Raw genomic sequence first — 16296 nt, 5'->3', positions numbered from 1 at the left:
AAACAATGAATCAAACATTTAAAAGAGCAGAACATTTCACAGGTTAATAATGAATTAGCCTTTGGTAATCTCAGATATTACCTGGGGTCCATGCTGCATGCTCCTTTTCACTGTCCTGGTACTTTTTACTGTACCTCTCAATTGCTATAGAGAAAGATACAAAGAGTTACTGAATTCAATTAACTAAAAAGCCAATCCAGACACTCTCCTTGATATTTTCCTGTAACTAAACATACCGTGTATTTTTTAATCCCATATCAAACACTTTCTTGTGCTGTTGTCAACACTTAAAAAACAGTTTAATGTCACTACTTTGAGCAGTTCCCATGGTAATTCCCAGGACTGATAATTTGCTAAGTACTTGCAAGACCTGGATTTTATACCCCCCCAAAAAAGGCAAAACCCCAAATATTGCTTTGTATTTTTGGGGTATCTCCTTTCAATCAAACTCCCCCCCCCCAGCCCTCCAAAATTATTATAATTTATACTTCTATCCTTGGAAAGCATGAAAACATAAAATGCAGATATAGTCAGGGAAACCACGTTGAAGCATCAAATGAACGCTAACTCTTCTACTCTTTCAACAGTTTCACAACCTAACCTTTGCTACAAGGCCAGTCAGTGACATTTATCACCACTGCGCTAATCATAAAGAGTATCCAGAATTCCCACATCTCACAAGGCCACGTCTCAGACTGACCATGATCAACTCCCAAGACTTTAAGTACTTCTGGAATGGCAAAGTTTTGCAGCATAACAGACGTGTCCCAAACAGCAGCAACATATTTTAGTCCATTTAACCTCTTCCCAGGCACAAGAACTAAACTGAGAAATTCGCTGTAAATAATACAGAAGTTACACAGTGTAAGTACATCCATTTATACTACTGCAAAAAAAAAATTTCTTGTACAATCTCTAATGACAAAAGCAATATCGAAACTTAACTATTTTTAAATCAGTCCCATTTTTTCATACCAAATTACCATGCCAACTGCAAAATCCACTTAATGCAAAACTACTGATTCTGATTGCAGTAGTAACTCATTTCCCAAACAGGGATTATTTTTGTGGGTATTGTACAAAAAATGGTAACAAAGGCAGACTGTGACCTTTACAGTCAAAGACTTCTAACATATTCACCAGAGAAAAGGAAGGGAGAAGGAAGACAACAGAAATGAAGCTCAGTTTTAAACTTAGTTATGATGAGGGCAAGCAGAAGACCTACTTAAAACTGTGCAACAAAGAGCTTGCATTTAAAATGACAGTGTCACAAGGGCCATTTAATACAGGTGGCCTTCACAGATGCTGTAGGAAACTGTCAGCACAGACAGGCAAAGAAACTAGTAGTTTTGATTTCAGCTTGAGGCTCTTCAGTGAAGAACTAATTGCTGATGCCATCAGTAAAAAAATACATCTGACTGACTCTCGCCACTCACAGCTAATGAATTAATTCCTAACCACTGCCAAGGTGACAGTCACCCAGTCATAGCAGATATAACTGCAGGAAAAATATGAATGATTCATTGCTTATGAAGAGAGGAAAGTAAAGCGCTTACTACAGAACAAGCTTGCTACTCACTCAAAATGAGTGTTGCAATGAATGATGAAAATCTATTCTATATGGCATACTAACGCACCAAAATTGCCAGGTAGTATTAGACGTGGCTTTCATTTACTACCTGAATAATGAACAAAAGACAGATAGCTATGTCCTAACTAACTAAAGTGGTTCCCTTCTCACATTTCAAAAGACCATTTGGCTCACAGATGTTGTGCTGAGGGTTTAAAACAATTCGTTTGCTCTTGCAGCAAAGCCAATTTAAGAAGTTCCTGCCTGCAGTCCCCCGCCTGCCTCTCTCTTATTCCTACCAGATGTTTTGATGAAATATAGGAGAGGAAAGGGCTGTGAACCAGATAACAGAAAAGATCAGTTAAAAGTAATCTACCTTGGAGGAAGAAAGTGATTTTCTTAAAGCTAGGCCACTTCTGCCTCATAATGCAGTCCCAGACACAACTGCATACTGTGGCTGACATTAAAGCAAGCTTTTTAAGCTGCAGACTATCACGGATGTAATTATACCCCACCCCTCAGATGAGGCATTTTTGTACAACTAAAGGTTCAGTAAAAAGTCACCTCAACTTAACAACTTACCCTTGGGAAGACAATGAGAACATCTGAAGCATGATTTGAGTCTATCAAGTGTCTGTCTACCTGCTTTCCCTGCAACTGTCAGTTTTTGTAGAAAAACAGTCTTCAAAGCTGGCAGTTCTATTAAAGAGGACACTCAGCAACAGACAAGAGATCACTCCACCTCAAAAAGAAGGCTGCAGAAACAGACAATTTTGAGGTGAACAGTAAGAATGATCACGAGGCAAAGTTGGAGAAGAGAGATATTATGTTCTCATACAGTGGCTGGTTCTTTGGAAATAACCCTGACCTGCTCTCAGGCACAGCAGTTTCCTTTTTTGCACCTCAAGGAGAAATAGCACACTTCAAGTCTGACAAAGATCAAGAGCACATCAAGCCTCTGGTGAGATGAGAATCCAAAGAGATTTAAATTTGTTTACTCAGAAGATGAAAGAGGAGATGTGATAGAAGAGTAATTTGGAATTCTTCTACCATCATAAAGGGATCTAGAAAGGAAGATCAGATCTATTCTCCTTGCCTCACAACCAGTGTTTTACCTGGCCGTACTGTCAGGGTCCACCCTGGGCTGTCAGCTTGTGCTGCACTACAGCTGCCTGCTGTGTCCCGGCGACTGCTGGGCTCTAGCTGCAGGTCAGAGGAAATATTCTGCCTTTTGTGAGCCACAACATCTGGTCGGCAGTGTGTTCACTGCTTGTACTGCAGAGGGCTGCTCCGTTTTAAACAGTGCTTTAGTACAAGAACAAGTGAACAATCAATTAGGTGTGTTAATCAGCGTTACATTCAAAGCCAAATAAAAAAAAATTGCACGCAGTCAAAAACCTCTATTATTCACCACTACACTATGAACAAAAATTACCAAATATTCAGAGGGGATTGGACTATGTACCTGTATTGTATCTACATCATGAATACTTAGTCAGAAAATATTCTGATGGTTTTCAGGTGGAAATTAAAACCTCACGTTCTAGAGTTCAAGTCAGCTCTCATTACTCAAAATCAGCACAAGATAGCAAGGAAAAGATTATCCAGTGTTTGTCCACCTCAGATTTTTTAAACATTTTTATAAAGCTTTTTAGCAACTGCCTATTGCACTGACTGGGCCTACGGACTGACACATGCAACATTTCCTAATATGTGGTATTTCGTATTCTACTGTAACAGCACTTACCTTTTATACTATTCAGAACAAGCACTCAGGAGGATGACAGAACTAGACAAAAATCACTAATGAAAAGAAGCACTCCTCACAGTAATAACCTCGTGTGACTCCTAGATTTAAAATATCCCCACAGCAACGTAAACAGACATTAAAGTCTCCCTACCCTGCTCCCCTTTCCTTTTCTCCCACTAGCAGAGTTTTCTGACCAGGAAGTTTGGATTTTAACAGTATAATGATGTATGGCTGGATGTCAAGTATAGCAGAGCATTTATTGTTATCAAACAATAACAAAGCAGTTAATTTTTAGTTACATGCAAACAAAAGACATTCTTAGGTCAAGCAGAATAAGATCAAGCTTTGGCTTCTAATCCAGCTCTGCTTCCAATGCTAACCTCAATAAATCACTTATCCTGATCTCAATCTTCGTATTTCAGGTGACTTGCCAGTAATACTTACTGAACTTTCCTGAATGGACTTAGGGAAAAAAATTAGTACCTTTTAGAATGTCCAGCTATTAAATATAACATTGATTATTTTAAGTATGTCTTTGCACAATTAAGATAGAAGCTGCATTTCAACACTGGTATTTACTACAGATTTGCTTGCTCCAATGCAAAATTTTTAGGGTATTTTAACATGTAGAAATGCCTATTTCACTTGTATTGGTTAGTATATAATTGAAAAGACTGAATATAGTTGGTCTATAATGTTTCTTACTGTATTTCAAATGGAATACATGTTTGATACCTCTCTTTTTCACACAGTAGTTGCTTCCCAGTTACAGCACTTGTAGGTGTGACCAACTTCAATAAGCGACAAAGCAGAAAAATTCCCTATTATCCTAAGTTGCCAGTTTTCGTTCCTGAGTATCAGTACAAAATACATCTTCAACACATGCATTTCACTACATCATCCTTCATGGAATAATAACTACTGAAGATATAAATAAAAATAAAAAGCACACAAACAAACCTTCATGATCTTCTTCTACTGCCAAAAAATACGGCATTTTTTTCATAGTTCCTCTAAGATCTTGTTTTAAGGCCAACATGTAATCTTCATCTTCTCCTGTTTTCAGAGGCACTGGCTTATTGTCTGTACTCTGTACAAATTATGTTTATTATTTATAAGGTCTTAATATCCATCAAAACTATGCATTATGATACTTTTCAAGTATACTTTATTGCATTCTGACATGCATAACTACGTGTACAACTAAATTTATACCTTTTATGACTTTGCTGTACCTTTCTGCAAAAATATGTCAAGAAGAAAAAAAAAGTATTAAAACCGTGAAATAGTCATTCATAGTCATGTTAAGCTCTTAATTGGCAAAAGCAGTTTTTCACAACAGCCTAACTTACTCAGAAGCCATTGCTTTTCTCTTCAGTCAGAGCAGTGCTGGCCTTAACCTTTTCTAAAACAGTATTTTAACTACATTAAGTATGATTACTCTGAATAACATGGACGCCCTTTCCATGACTATTGTCAGAGACACAGGTTGTATTGTCATACAACCAGGTAGAACACAGGCCCTCACACAATTCAGTTTCTGTCAACTGAATTTAAATGAATTGTGAAGGTTTAGATTTTTTTTTTTGGGGGGGGGGGTTGAACTATGAATCTTGAAATTGGTAAAGATAAATAAGCAATAACAGTTTTAAAAATACACAGAAAACTAGAGCCAGAGACAGAATTATGGAATGGATGTTGTTTGTTCCACACGACAGATGGTGCACAATCTACCTACCTGAGTGGCAGGCTGCAAAACACAAAGTGCTATCACAAGTCCCAGAGCTGGATCATGAAAGGAGTTTGCTGCTTCCAGCTATATTTGCTAGCTGGCCAACATTTTAAATCACTAATGTTGCTGATGGTAAGCTGATGCTCCTTAACTGGGCTTCTAATTGCATTTACAGGAAATTTGTAAGAACTCAAAAAGTGGCTATCAGAAATATGCAATAGCAACAGTTCACTGCTTAAAATAATTTCAGTCTAAATCAGTCAACAACTGTAATATACTTTTGGTCACTGCCCAGTTATTAAATCCAATTCTTGAAACTAGATTTCTTGGTGAAACACTGGAATGGGTTGCCCAGAGAGGTGGTAGATGCCCCATCCTTGGAAACATTCAAGGCCAGGCTGGATGGGGCTCTGAGCAACCTGATCTAGTTGAAGATGTCCCTGCCAATTGCAGGGGGGTTGGACTAATTGACCTTTATAGGTCCCTTCCATCCCAAAGCATTCTATGATTCTACGAAATTTTTATCAATACTAGTTATGCCACTGGGTTAACTTTGATTTTTTTGAATGGCATTAGCTTTCCCCTGAAAAGTTTAACTTAGTTCTGAAACTTTGTTTGCAGAAGGAAGAAAGCATCTTTAATTTCTCCATGGTATACACGAGATATACTAGGGCTAGTAATTCTGTAAGGCTGATCCACCGCTGACTGTAACTGCAGAAGCTGTAGTTCACACAGAATTCAGTTTCCTTGTGCTATCAAGCAGACGGCAACATTAACATTAGGAACAGTTACAGATGGCTTAGTATCAATGAAATCACACAACTTAATTGTAAAGGTGGACTAAGAGGATATATAACATCTGGTTCAGTAAGTCAAAACCTCGGGTGAAATAACTATTCAGAGAAATCTCAGCAGAGCACAAATTATATGCCAAACTAGCAAGTTCTGTCTCATAACATGAGATTGAGAAAAATTTCATGCACCTTGATCAAATCCTGACATAACTGGAAGTTCTCATATAAAAACTGCAACATTGTTAAGACTACTTTTCAGCCGCAAAATTCTCCAGGCTTCCCTGCACAGCAAAACTCAGTCAGAAAATGCTCTTTCTTCCCCTTTAATTTTCAAATGCATCCCAAATGCTAAATCTCAGTTTCCTTAATTACATAAAATATCTTTCACTTATTTTCAAATTCTGGCTACTGAGGTACAAGATAATAATCCAAAATCTTTTATGTTTTCATTAACAGTAAATTTCTAAAATCAGCAAATCAGCTTCAAAGACTAGTGTAACTTCATTCCAAGCAAATTCAGATATCCAGTGTTTCCGTTACTGTAATGTCCAGAAAACCAAATCATGATGAGGACTTTAACAAACCAATACTTTGCAAGCAACCTAGTTAAACACGGGATACAGCAGTTAGCAAAGGGACAGGAAGTAACAATAAGAAAAACAATTATTTACATTACATGCTTCAAAATTGACCTAAAGTGCTTAGGGTTTTTCATATATTTCATTACATTACCCAAACACAACACCGAATACCCTTTACCTGAATGCAGAGAGCATGCTCTAAGACACTTGCTGTACTTACAGGAAATGCCGGTGGAGGCTTACAGACGACATCAGGTAGAGCTGCACCTTTAGTAAAGCCAATAGCCTCAATGTTGAAGGTAAATGCAGCACGTCCTCTTCCTCTACCTGACCCAGCCATCTGGAGTTACTGAAAAGATTACAGATTTTTAAAGATTTATTTTCATTACATGTATCAAATACATGTATGTATCACCTATCAAATTAATGTCTAACGAAGATTACAGTAATTTTAAAACCACTCTCAAAGGTCATTTTAAATAGCAAGCCATTTTTAATGACCATCTTAGGTTCTTCCACATACTACAAATTTGGTACATGCCTAAAATCAGCTCCATTCCCTCATTTCTGCTAGCCACCTCTGCATGCCTGAAATTACCTTCTAACCTAGGAATTTTAAATTTTCTTCTTCTAAACCTTAGATACACTGACTTGAGTTCAATCAGGGTAGAAGAACCCGAAACAATATAAGACTAAAAAAAAAAGAAAAAAGAAGTTCAAGGACCCTGAACTTTCTGTGAATGTATTTCGCAGTTTCTGAACATTTCTTCAAAAAACAGTTTGTGTTTGTCACTCATGGCTTCTTTGCCCCCCAGACTATTTTTCTTCCTTTATCTTTGTAACTAGTTTTAGGTACAGAAAAAGAGCCAAAAGCAAGAGGTTCAAGGTAAAAGCATCAAAGGACTTTTCTTCGCAATAGCTCTCTCTGCTCTACTCCAGCATATCTGCAAGCTAACTGCTGATAAAAGGTTGTTTTGTTTTGTTTTTAACAAAAAAAATTTCACCAAGGATGTAAAAGAAAAATAGCCTGCAAAACTATATTTCCAGTCACATCTCACCAACTTCACTGTTACGTCAATCTCCATCTCAGGACTGCATCTCAGGTTGGCAAGTAAAGCAAAATGTGAGAGACACATTTTTTGCAGGGGAAGATGACAACAAATGGGACCTAAATGAAACCCAGCTGACGCAATGTGCTACTGCTCGCTCCCCAAGACCATGTAATGATCAATTCAAGGCCCCAGCCCAGAAATCCCATGTGCTGTTTACCATTAATTGCAAGGTTACTGTACTGCACCCTGCTTGGTAAGAGCATGTCTGGTCCAGACTTACTGCTGTACCTGTATCATCACAGCTATTCCCACTATTAGTGTGCGGGTGAGAGAACAAGTTCAAACAGGAGATAAGAACCTGCACAATAACTACAGCTTCTCATACACTTGTCTAAAACAACAAGGAATACAGGAGAGAATTATGATTAGGAGCAAAGAAAAGCATACTTAAGATTAACATCTTTTAAGATTCCCCCAAAGGGAAGCAATGGCCTTTTTATTAAATGCCTATGAACATCAGGTTGATGCAAGTATTTTTCTACTTATTGTTTTCAATGGGAATAAGCTCTGCTTGGATAAAACAAAATTACATTATGTATTTCCCCATCACTCAGCACCACAGAAAACTGTCTAAAAATAAACAGAAAGAACCTAAATAAATCATTTTAAGACAGACAACAAAGCAAAATCTAAGCCTGAGCATTTAATTAACTGGAAATAAAAAAAAAAAAAAAAAAAAAAAGAGGGAAAAAGAAAAAAGAAATAGCTAACTTATTTGAAAACAGGATGAAAACCAAGATGTGAGCCTGGCAGAATGGAGAAAGATAAAAGATACAGTAAAGCCCCAAACATGAGCAATTATATTATCTAGGTGTGAAAAAAGGGAACCGACAACAGAAGACAAAAAAGAAAGGGACATGTCCAGCTAGCAAGGAGAGGCACACTGTTTGCATTAACTATAGTGAATATAAAGGTCCATTTTTAAAATGCTGCTTTACAATTAACCCTCCTAAGACTTTCTTGAAACAGCACATTAGTCTGATGAATAGTAACAAGCTTTAAAACTAGTGGTATTTCAACTCTGCAGTTTTACTGAAACTCGTGAGTTTTTCAACCATACCATCAACGGACAGCAACAGATGACTGGACAAATTGTGAAGGAAAAGTTGAGATGTACAACTAAGTCACCGAGCATGACAAAGTTACCAGGACAACTAGTCTTTTGGCTGCCATGAGGGATGCCTAATGAAGCACCTGGATGCATTTTTGTGTGTACGGGTAGTTTGTGTGTCATTTACTCTACAAGTGAGAAGGCGAATTTCAGACTTAAGCTTTTAAAATTCCTTCGAAACTACGTACGCTGTTGCTTGGTCCGTCAGTGAGGGGAAGACCTTCGGGAGGGAAAGGCCTGTGGAAACGGGGTCCCCGCCGGCTGCGAGGCAGCTGGTGCGATGGCGGCAGATGAGCTCTCGTTACCATACGTTCTCCTCAGAACACAACTCTCGACTGTGTTCGGATCCTTAATTTTCAGAGGCAGTGGAAGGGAAGAGCAGATAAAAGAGAAAGGACTGAAATTTAAACACTCAGATTTTGGTTGTTCCTTTTTTTTTTTTTTTCACCTGATGCCCCTGAAGGTAAAAGGTTGAAAATACTTGTCACGACGGCCACAAGCCCCTGCCACGTGAGAACAGAGCCCCTCGGCTCCTCCCTCGCCCGCTCCCGCTCCCTCTCCCCGCGCTTTCCGTCCGCCGCGCCGCCACCCCCGCCCCAGCTCGCCGAACGCCCCGGAGGGTCCCCGCGCTTCCCGCTCCCCTCACGACCCGGGCTTTACTTCCCCGCTCGGCGGCCGGGGCTCGGCCGCCTCCCTCGGGCAGCTCCCGGCCCTGTCACGACAGGGGAGCGGCCTTCACCCCCTCTCCGCCGTCTCACGCAGCGGCGGAGCCCCTCCGGCCTCCCTCACCCGCCCCTCGGCGCTCCGCTCTCGCCGCTCGCCCGCCCGCCGCCGCCGCGCTCCGCCCGCGGCTGCCGCAGTGGGCCGGGCCCGGGGCCGCCCCGCCCGCCGCCGCGCTGAAGGACCGGGGGGGCGGGGGGGGACTCGCCGTCGGTGAGCGGCGGCCGGGCGATGTCGGCGCTGGAGTGGTTCGCTCACAAGCCCCTGGGCGACGGCATCTTCTGGATCCAGGAGCGCTTCTACGAGTCGGGCAACCGAGCCAACATCTGGCTGGTGCGGGGCTCGCAGCGGGACGTGGTGATCGACGCGGGGCTGGGGCTGCGCAGCCTGCCCGACTACCTGCGGGCCGCCGGGCTGCTGGAGCCGGCGGAGGGGGTCGGTCGGCGGCCGCTGCTGGCCGTCGCTACCCACGTCCACTTCGACCACTCGGGCGGGCTGCAGCACTTCGAGGAGGTGGCGGTGCACAGCGCCGAGGCGGCGGCCCTGCTGCGCGGCGACAACTACGAGGCCGTCACCTGGCTGTCGGAGCGGGAGGTGGCGCGGCCGCCGCGGCCCGGCTGGCGGGCACGGCACTTCCGCGTCCCGCCCGTCCGGCCCACCCGCCTGCTGCAGGAGGGTAAGGGCGGCCGCGGCCCGGGCTCAGCTGCTGCGTCGAGATTAGTACTCGTGTTAACGCCTGAGCTTAAAAAGGCGTTTCAAGTATTTCCGATCGGGTCGCAGAGTAACATCCTTCTTGCCGCTGCTCTCATACCGCTTCGTGCGCCTCCTCTTAGGACAGTTACACTGCTATTCGGTCTCTGCAACCCACTCTGCAGAATCTACAAGCCATCCTCAACACGGGACGAAAAAGATACGTAGTGGGTTAAGTTCTTGTTTCCGCCAGTTCTGAAAGCGTTGACGGAAACTGAGAAACATGCATAAAACCCTGTGCTTGCCTAATCTGCTTGCCTGTTGGTGCAGGATTTTTTTCCTTTGAATGAGAATCACTCAGCAGTAATTTGAGTGGCTGACTAATTGAGCACCCCAGGTTTAGCCTTAGGCTTCTAACAGCATGGCAGTCGGTTCTGGCATCTGGTGACCCGTATAATTTATAAACTGTCAAGGCACAGCAGTGTAAAGAACAAAGCAGTTTATTGAAATATGTACTGCGAAGAATAGGGATTCACTTTTATAGAATTTACGTGTCACATTTACAGAAGCGGCTTGTAACAGATAAAAAAGCCTCCATTTAGTCTCTCATGGGTAACAGTGGCTAGGTTATTTTGGCAACAAACAACCTGACAGTTTGATATGGTGAAGCAGAAGTTAAGGGGTAGCTGTCTGGCAGACAGGTGACACCTTTTGCAGGGGAATTAGTCTCTTTCTGGCTGTATTAGGCCATCCTGTATAGCTGCTTGGAAAAGCAGAACTGAACTTAGTGAAGACTTCGGAGGAGATCTGATGTAACATTTAACTGTAGTCAACCAACAGAAGGTTAAGTTGTTTTTTATTAAAAATTATTTTTAAAATAATCTTATGAGAGAACAAGCACACTCACTGCCAAAGTAACGTCGTCAGAGAACGTTCATTGAGACATACAGTGTGGAAGTGGCATGCCATCTCAGCACATGTGTCACTGCTGTGGGGTGAGGATATCCAGTGATGCTGAAAATACAGAATGTGACAGGGACAATATTCTGTTTCAATCCAAAGCTGCAGCTTTTCCTTTTACCTTGCCTGCTTCGTTTGTTGAGTTTAGTTTTTGCATTACCTTAATCTTACCAGATCTTTCAAGCACCTTTTGTTTTGGCTATTCTGGCTAAAATTGCATTTGCTTGTATTGTGCCTTACCATTTACAGTTTTCCTAGTCACTTGTATCTTCTAAGACACACAGTTTCCTTCAGCTGTCGCAGTTTTGTTTTTTTTTTCCTTAAATTCTGTGCATTTCTTCTTTAAATTTTGGATGCCATATTCTGCTTCTTTGTACTCTTCTCAGTGCCAGGAGTTTGAAACCCACTGGAACACTTGGCTCCATTAACTTCACCATCTCCACTGTTGTTTCATTCACCACCACAGGCATTTTCTGTACAATCTTCTTAATAGTCAAGTCTATTTCTTCCTCCTACCAAGGCTTCTCAACATTTCCCTAGAGAATTTGGCTAAAAATTCTCTCTGATCATTTTGAAACTAGCTGCTTCTGCAGACATAGGGGTCCATCTCTGTGTTAGGTACAGCATGGTCAGATATTAGCTGTTCAGTGCCTTCCGAACTCTCTTCTAGCATTTTCAGTGATCCTTTTCAGTTGAGTACCAAAGCACATCAGGTCCTGTCACAAAAGATCTGCCTTTCAAGAGTTAAGTACCTTTAGGTTTGCTGAATCTTGAGTAAATTTGTGGCATGCCTGTCTCTGGTGTAAGACAGATCTGTAACTTTCAGATTTCTAATACAATAGAGGTTTGGTACCTTTTTCTTGTTCTCCTTGGAACTTGAAATGCATATTACAGTTTTTACAATGGCTTATATGCTGGTCACCTTTCCCTACACAGCCCTAAAGTTTACATATTTACCACCTGTAAATTAATGGGTTTTGCACCGTTAGAATTAAGCTGGCATTGCAATTCAAAATCAACAGAAGACTTACTTGTCCTGTTCTCCATCCCTAGACTGACTTTCTGCTGAAACTACCAGTTCAGTGGCTAGTATAATGAAAACGCATTCACACTTAAGCTGGCAAAAAAATGACCTAATGTTAAGAAAGTTCTATTTTTATCTATGTGATTGAATGAGATGAAGAAAGTGTGTGGAGGCCAGCCTTGGTTCTCGTCCAGCAGTTTATGTTCTGTCATTTTGCCTTTCAAAAGCAGTGGAATTCTAGGTGAATTAAGTGCGGGTAGAATTGTAATAAATTGTGAAATGCTTACTTTGTAAACTTTCACAAGAGACCCGGCTTAGATGTGTTCTGTTTGTTTCCTGTTTTATTTTCTCTATCACATTTCTTTCCACACTGTTTAGTTTATTAGGGTGGGAATAGATTTAATTAATACAGCCCAAGCCTGTGTTAACTATTACTATTATTGGAAAGTACCCTGACGTCGAGTGTATCTTTTAGATGCCTCTCTGGCATTCACCAAGAAAATAAATCTCTCACTCCCATTGCTGTGGATATATAGCATGTACAAACTCTCAGCGTATGGGTAGGTTGTACTCTTTGTGGTGTCTAATATATGTGATAAATGGAAACATTTTCCTGTAACACATTTGTTTGCAGGGGATGTGATCAGCCTTGGAGACCGACAGCTTACTGTCATGCACATGCCTGGTCATTCAAGAGGCAGTATTTGCTTACATGACAAAGACCGGAAGATTTTGTTCAGCGGAGATGTGGTGTACGATGGATCCATGATTGACTGGCTTCCCTACAGCAGAGTAAGTGACTATGTTGTAAGCTGCCAGCGCCTCATGGAGTTAGTGGACAGAGGTCTCGTGGAGAAGGTACTGCCTGGGCACTTTAACATATTTGGGGCAGAAAGGCTATATCGTTTAGCTTCCAACTACATTTCGCAAGCTGGAGTTTGTCACAAGGTTTCTACTTGTGCCATGAGATCCATTGCAAGCATAGCACTTCGCGTTACGAATTCCAGAGTCACTTCTTAGTGACAGTGCATTTTGCGTGATCTATTCCCTCTTGAAAAACCAAATGGCTCATGAAAGTGTTGACACAAACAAAAGCAGTATGCATTAGTAAAGAGCTGGCAGATTGATAGAGATGAGCTCCAAAAATTCTCACTATTTTTGCCTACTTTATTCCTATTTTTATAAAAAATAGGTAAGCTAGTCGCTTTAGCCAAAGCTACCGTTTTTCTTTCTATTTTTTCAGGGCATGTTTGCACATGTATTTTGATTGAAATATATTGTTTTATTTTTGTTACGATGCTGACAGATGCATATATGCCAAAATGAGAGGTTTTACATTCATGCCTGAAACCTTGTCGACGTAGCACTAGGTTTGTGAATATTTGCTCAGGTTTTGGCCTAACGCAGCTCGTGCTAAGACCTGGTGTATGCTGGGAGCAGAGCCATTAGGTCAAAATAAGAACAGCACCTATGCAGGACTCAGTGGGCAGAAGGAGGTAAGGGCCATTCTGCAGCTGTTGTCACCTGCCGCTCAGTGCCTGCTGCACCCATCATCGCCTGCATCTTTGCAAAGTAGCTATCTGGTAGTTTCTTTCTAATCCACTAACGTACGGAAACACTATAGACCAGATTTCCAAGCTGGAAGGTACATAGATACATCAGCTTACCCAAAAAGCTTTTGATATTGATCCAACAGCAGACGGACTGTTGAGGCTTTCATGCTTCCCAGTGTAGTGCAGGGGACACCTGCACCATGACAGAGGAGCAAGAATGAGCGCTCACACTGTCTGCTAGGGAACTGTTTTGCTTATAGGCGTGCGAGTTAGGAGTTAAGAGAATTTGTGAGCTAATGAATTAATGTGTTAGACCAGTCTGTGCAAAGTGGATTGAGCTCTTGCTTGATGTGTTTGTTTTTTTTTTCTGATGAACTCATAAAATAAATTTTATTTACAGTTGTTCTGTAAATTTGAGAGAACTGGACTGTGACAAGCTTAAAGGTTTTATTTGTGTTTTTTCATGTGACTGGATTGTAACTTGGCTGTTAATGCTCTGTGGTAGGGGAAGGATGGATGCTTTAACATGACCTTGCCCTACTGCAGATGCTGGATTAAACAGCTGGTACACTTGTTACCACAAAGTGAATGTAACTTGAACTGTTTAATGTTTGCTTATGTGGTGTTTGGTGCGTATGGTTTTTATGAAAAGTAAAGTGCATTGTATTTGACTGTGTTCCAAAAAAAGTTGAATGAATACATTGAGAAACACTAAATAACATTGTAACTTGCTTATGAAAATTCAATGTGTGATATTTAAAAGCTGTTGAAATGGTTAAAGTTTGCGTAATTATTCTAACAGTAGACATATATATATTTAACTTTTTTAAAACGACACTGTCTGGTGTTATTTTCGTATGTAGACATATATACTTTCCTAAAAAGAGTGCAAATGTTTTTCCCAAGTTTTAGTAGAGTTTAACCTTATTTGTTTGGCTTTCACTTTATAGGGAAGCTTTTTTTGCGCCTCTCATCATACCCAACAGAAAGGGAGCCCAAAGTTTGGGCTCTGTCTAAGGCATGGGGGAGTGGAAATTGATAGCCTTCTTAACAGGTATAAATTCTGGTGAAAAAAAAAACAGTTGCAAAATAAAAAGCATCTCTGCCTAAAAATTGTGAAAAAAAAAATCTTATGTAATACTTCTCTCCTTTCACAGATCACTGCACTCCTGCCTTTACTATTTGAATATATTCTTCACCAGAATTGGTACTGTTAGGTTGTGACGTGCCTAGTTCTTGTTAGCAGTGCCTGTCTCCAAGCTGAAGGAAAATTGTAAGAGGGCAGGACAGGTGTAGCAATGGAGCACTTGAAAGACCTGTTATCACTTGGATCATAGTCTCTTTTTTGGAGAAATCCAAGTACATCAGTGTGTTACACTGAGGAGCGTCTAATCAGTGGGTAGACTTCTGTCATAAATGAAGTTAAGAGCTTTTTATCTTGGCCCTATTTGGCCAGAGGAAGAAATACAAAAGGTTAGCCTGGGGAGCAAAAAAGCCATTCAGTAAAGAGGTGCAGAACAAACTCCAGTGTGGTTTCCTTTTTGGCCTGCTGACGCATGCTGCTATTTACATAGCAGTCCAGAGGCTGTTCTTGATAGCTAGGGGTTCACAGTAGGCAATCACAGATCTGAGGTGGCAAGCTGGAAAGTCAGAATGGCTGAAGAAATACATAGCACTGAAGCTTACACCAGTTATCCAGATGAAGCCATGGTATCACCGGTTACCCAAGAGTAATTAATTGAATTCCTTCAAATTAGCCATCTGTGACATAAAACCAGTAGTAGTCTTGCTCTATACTTTGTGAGGGCTGTAGGAGCACTAGTGATAACCCCGTATAATAACACAAACAGAGAGACCTCTTCTGTCACAAAGCCTGCCAACATGTATGCCAGTTGCTAAACTTTTGTAAATGTTCCATTAGGAGAGTGAGATCGTGTTGAATTAACATTTTGTGTTATACCACTATCGGTTTATTTGATCCAGTATTCGAAGCCCTGTAGCCAGATTTTACTGTATTGTAAAACCTGAGCTCCTAAGAGAAGTCTCACAGGCATGCCAATTCAAAAGGAAAGATACCCTCCATCATTTGTGTTTCAATCTGTGCTCAGTATCAGCTACAAGATCTTTAAATATCCAGATCACTGTCAAAATGCCCTATTAAGCCATGCTTAAGTCCATTAAGTATATGTAGATAACAGCAATTGCCTGGGTTTTTTTCCTTGACCAAAACCTAGAGAAGTAATTTCCTAGCTTAGAAGTGAGCTTTATGTGAACATAGCCCAAAATGGGGTGTGTCAGGAAACTGCTGCTATAATCCAGCTGAAAGTAGTTTTTGAGGGTCTTGAAATTATTTTTGTATTATAAGAAATTCATTACTAGGTAAATGATACATCTTAAGTATAAAGAACTGGCTCTGATTATTTTTGTTAAGAATTACCAAGTTTTAGTCATAAGAGTTTGACAGTGTCCCTTTAACACTACTTGGATTTAAAACATACATTGTAAATTTAAATATTGCAACATCTTGGGCATTTAGAACTGTGTTGATTTATTTGTGAAATCTAAACGTATGTTAATGCAGTTTTCAGTAGACTGAGGAGTTGACAAATCAGATGGGAAGTTTTGCTCTGTAATCTGTCAAGACTTTTGTGATGTTGAACAACAGTTGACACATAAAAAAATAATTTTATCATACATAA

At 40.8% G+C, this 16296-nt stretch overlaps 2 protein-coding genes across 3 annotated transcripts in view; one reads left to right on the top strand and one right to left on the bottom strand.

Annotated features, from left to right (window-relative positions):
* POLR3G (RNA polymerase III subunit G) overlaps window positions 1-9860 on the bottom strand; it is a 21366-nt gene extending 11506 nt beyond the window's left edge. The window contains exons 1-5 of the mRNA XM_082337155.1: window positions 9770-9860; window positions 8839-8998; window positions 6648-6776; window positions 4281-4410; window positions 82-144 (exon numbers count right to left, since the gene is read on the bottom strand). Of these exons, the coding sequence (XP_082193281.1) occupies window positions 82-144; window positions 4281-4410; window positions 6648-6767 (313 nt within the window). The 5' untranslated portion in view covers window positions 6768-6776; window positions 8839-8998; window positions 9770-9860. The remainder of the gene's footprint in view (window positions 1-81; window positions 145-4280; window positions 4411-6647; window positions 6777-8838; window positions 8999-9769) is intronic.
* MBLAC2 (metallo-beta-lactamase domain containing 2) lies at window positions 9574-16296 on the top strand. 2 transcript variants are annotated; one of them, XM_082337153.1, is made up of 4 exons: window positions 9574-10046; window positions 12679-12836; window positions 14548-14651; window positions 14755-16296. In XM_082337153.1, exons 1-4 carry the CDS (start codon window positions 9602-9604, stop codon window positions 14819-14821), a joined length of 774 nt encoding a protein of 257 aa, XP_082193279.1. In that variant the 5' UTR covers window positions 9574-9601; the 3' UTR covers window positions 14822-16296. The 2 variants fall into 2 exon arrangements, with proteins under 2 accessions (XP_082193279.1, XP_082193278.1); XM_082337152.1 differs by lacking the exons at window positions 14548-14651; window positions 14755-16296 and having other exon boundaries at window positions 12679-14539.

The sequence above is a fragment of the Platalea leucorodia genome (genome assembly GCF_965183815.1).
Source record: "Platalea leucorodia genome assembly, chromosome: Z".
Taxonomy (NCBI): Eukaryota; Metazoa; Chordata; class Aves; order Pelecaniformes; family Threskiornithidae; genus Platalea; species Platalea leucorodia.
Note: the sequence above shows the minus strand (reverse complement) of the source record. Positions and strands in the feature narration are given on the sequence as shown.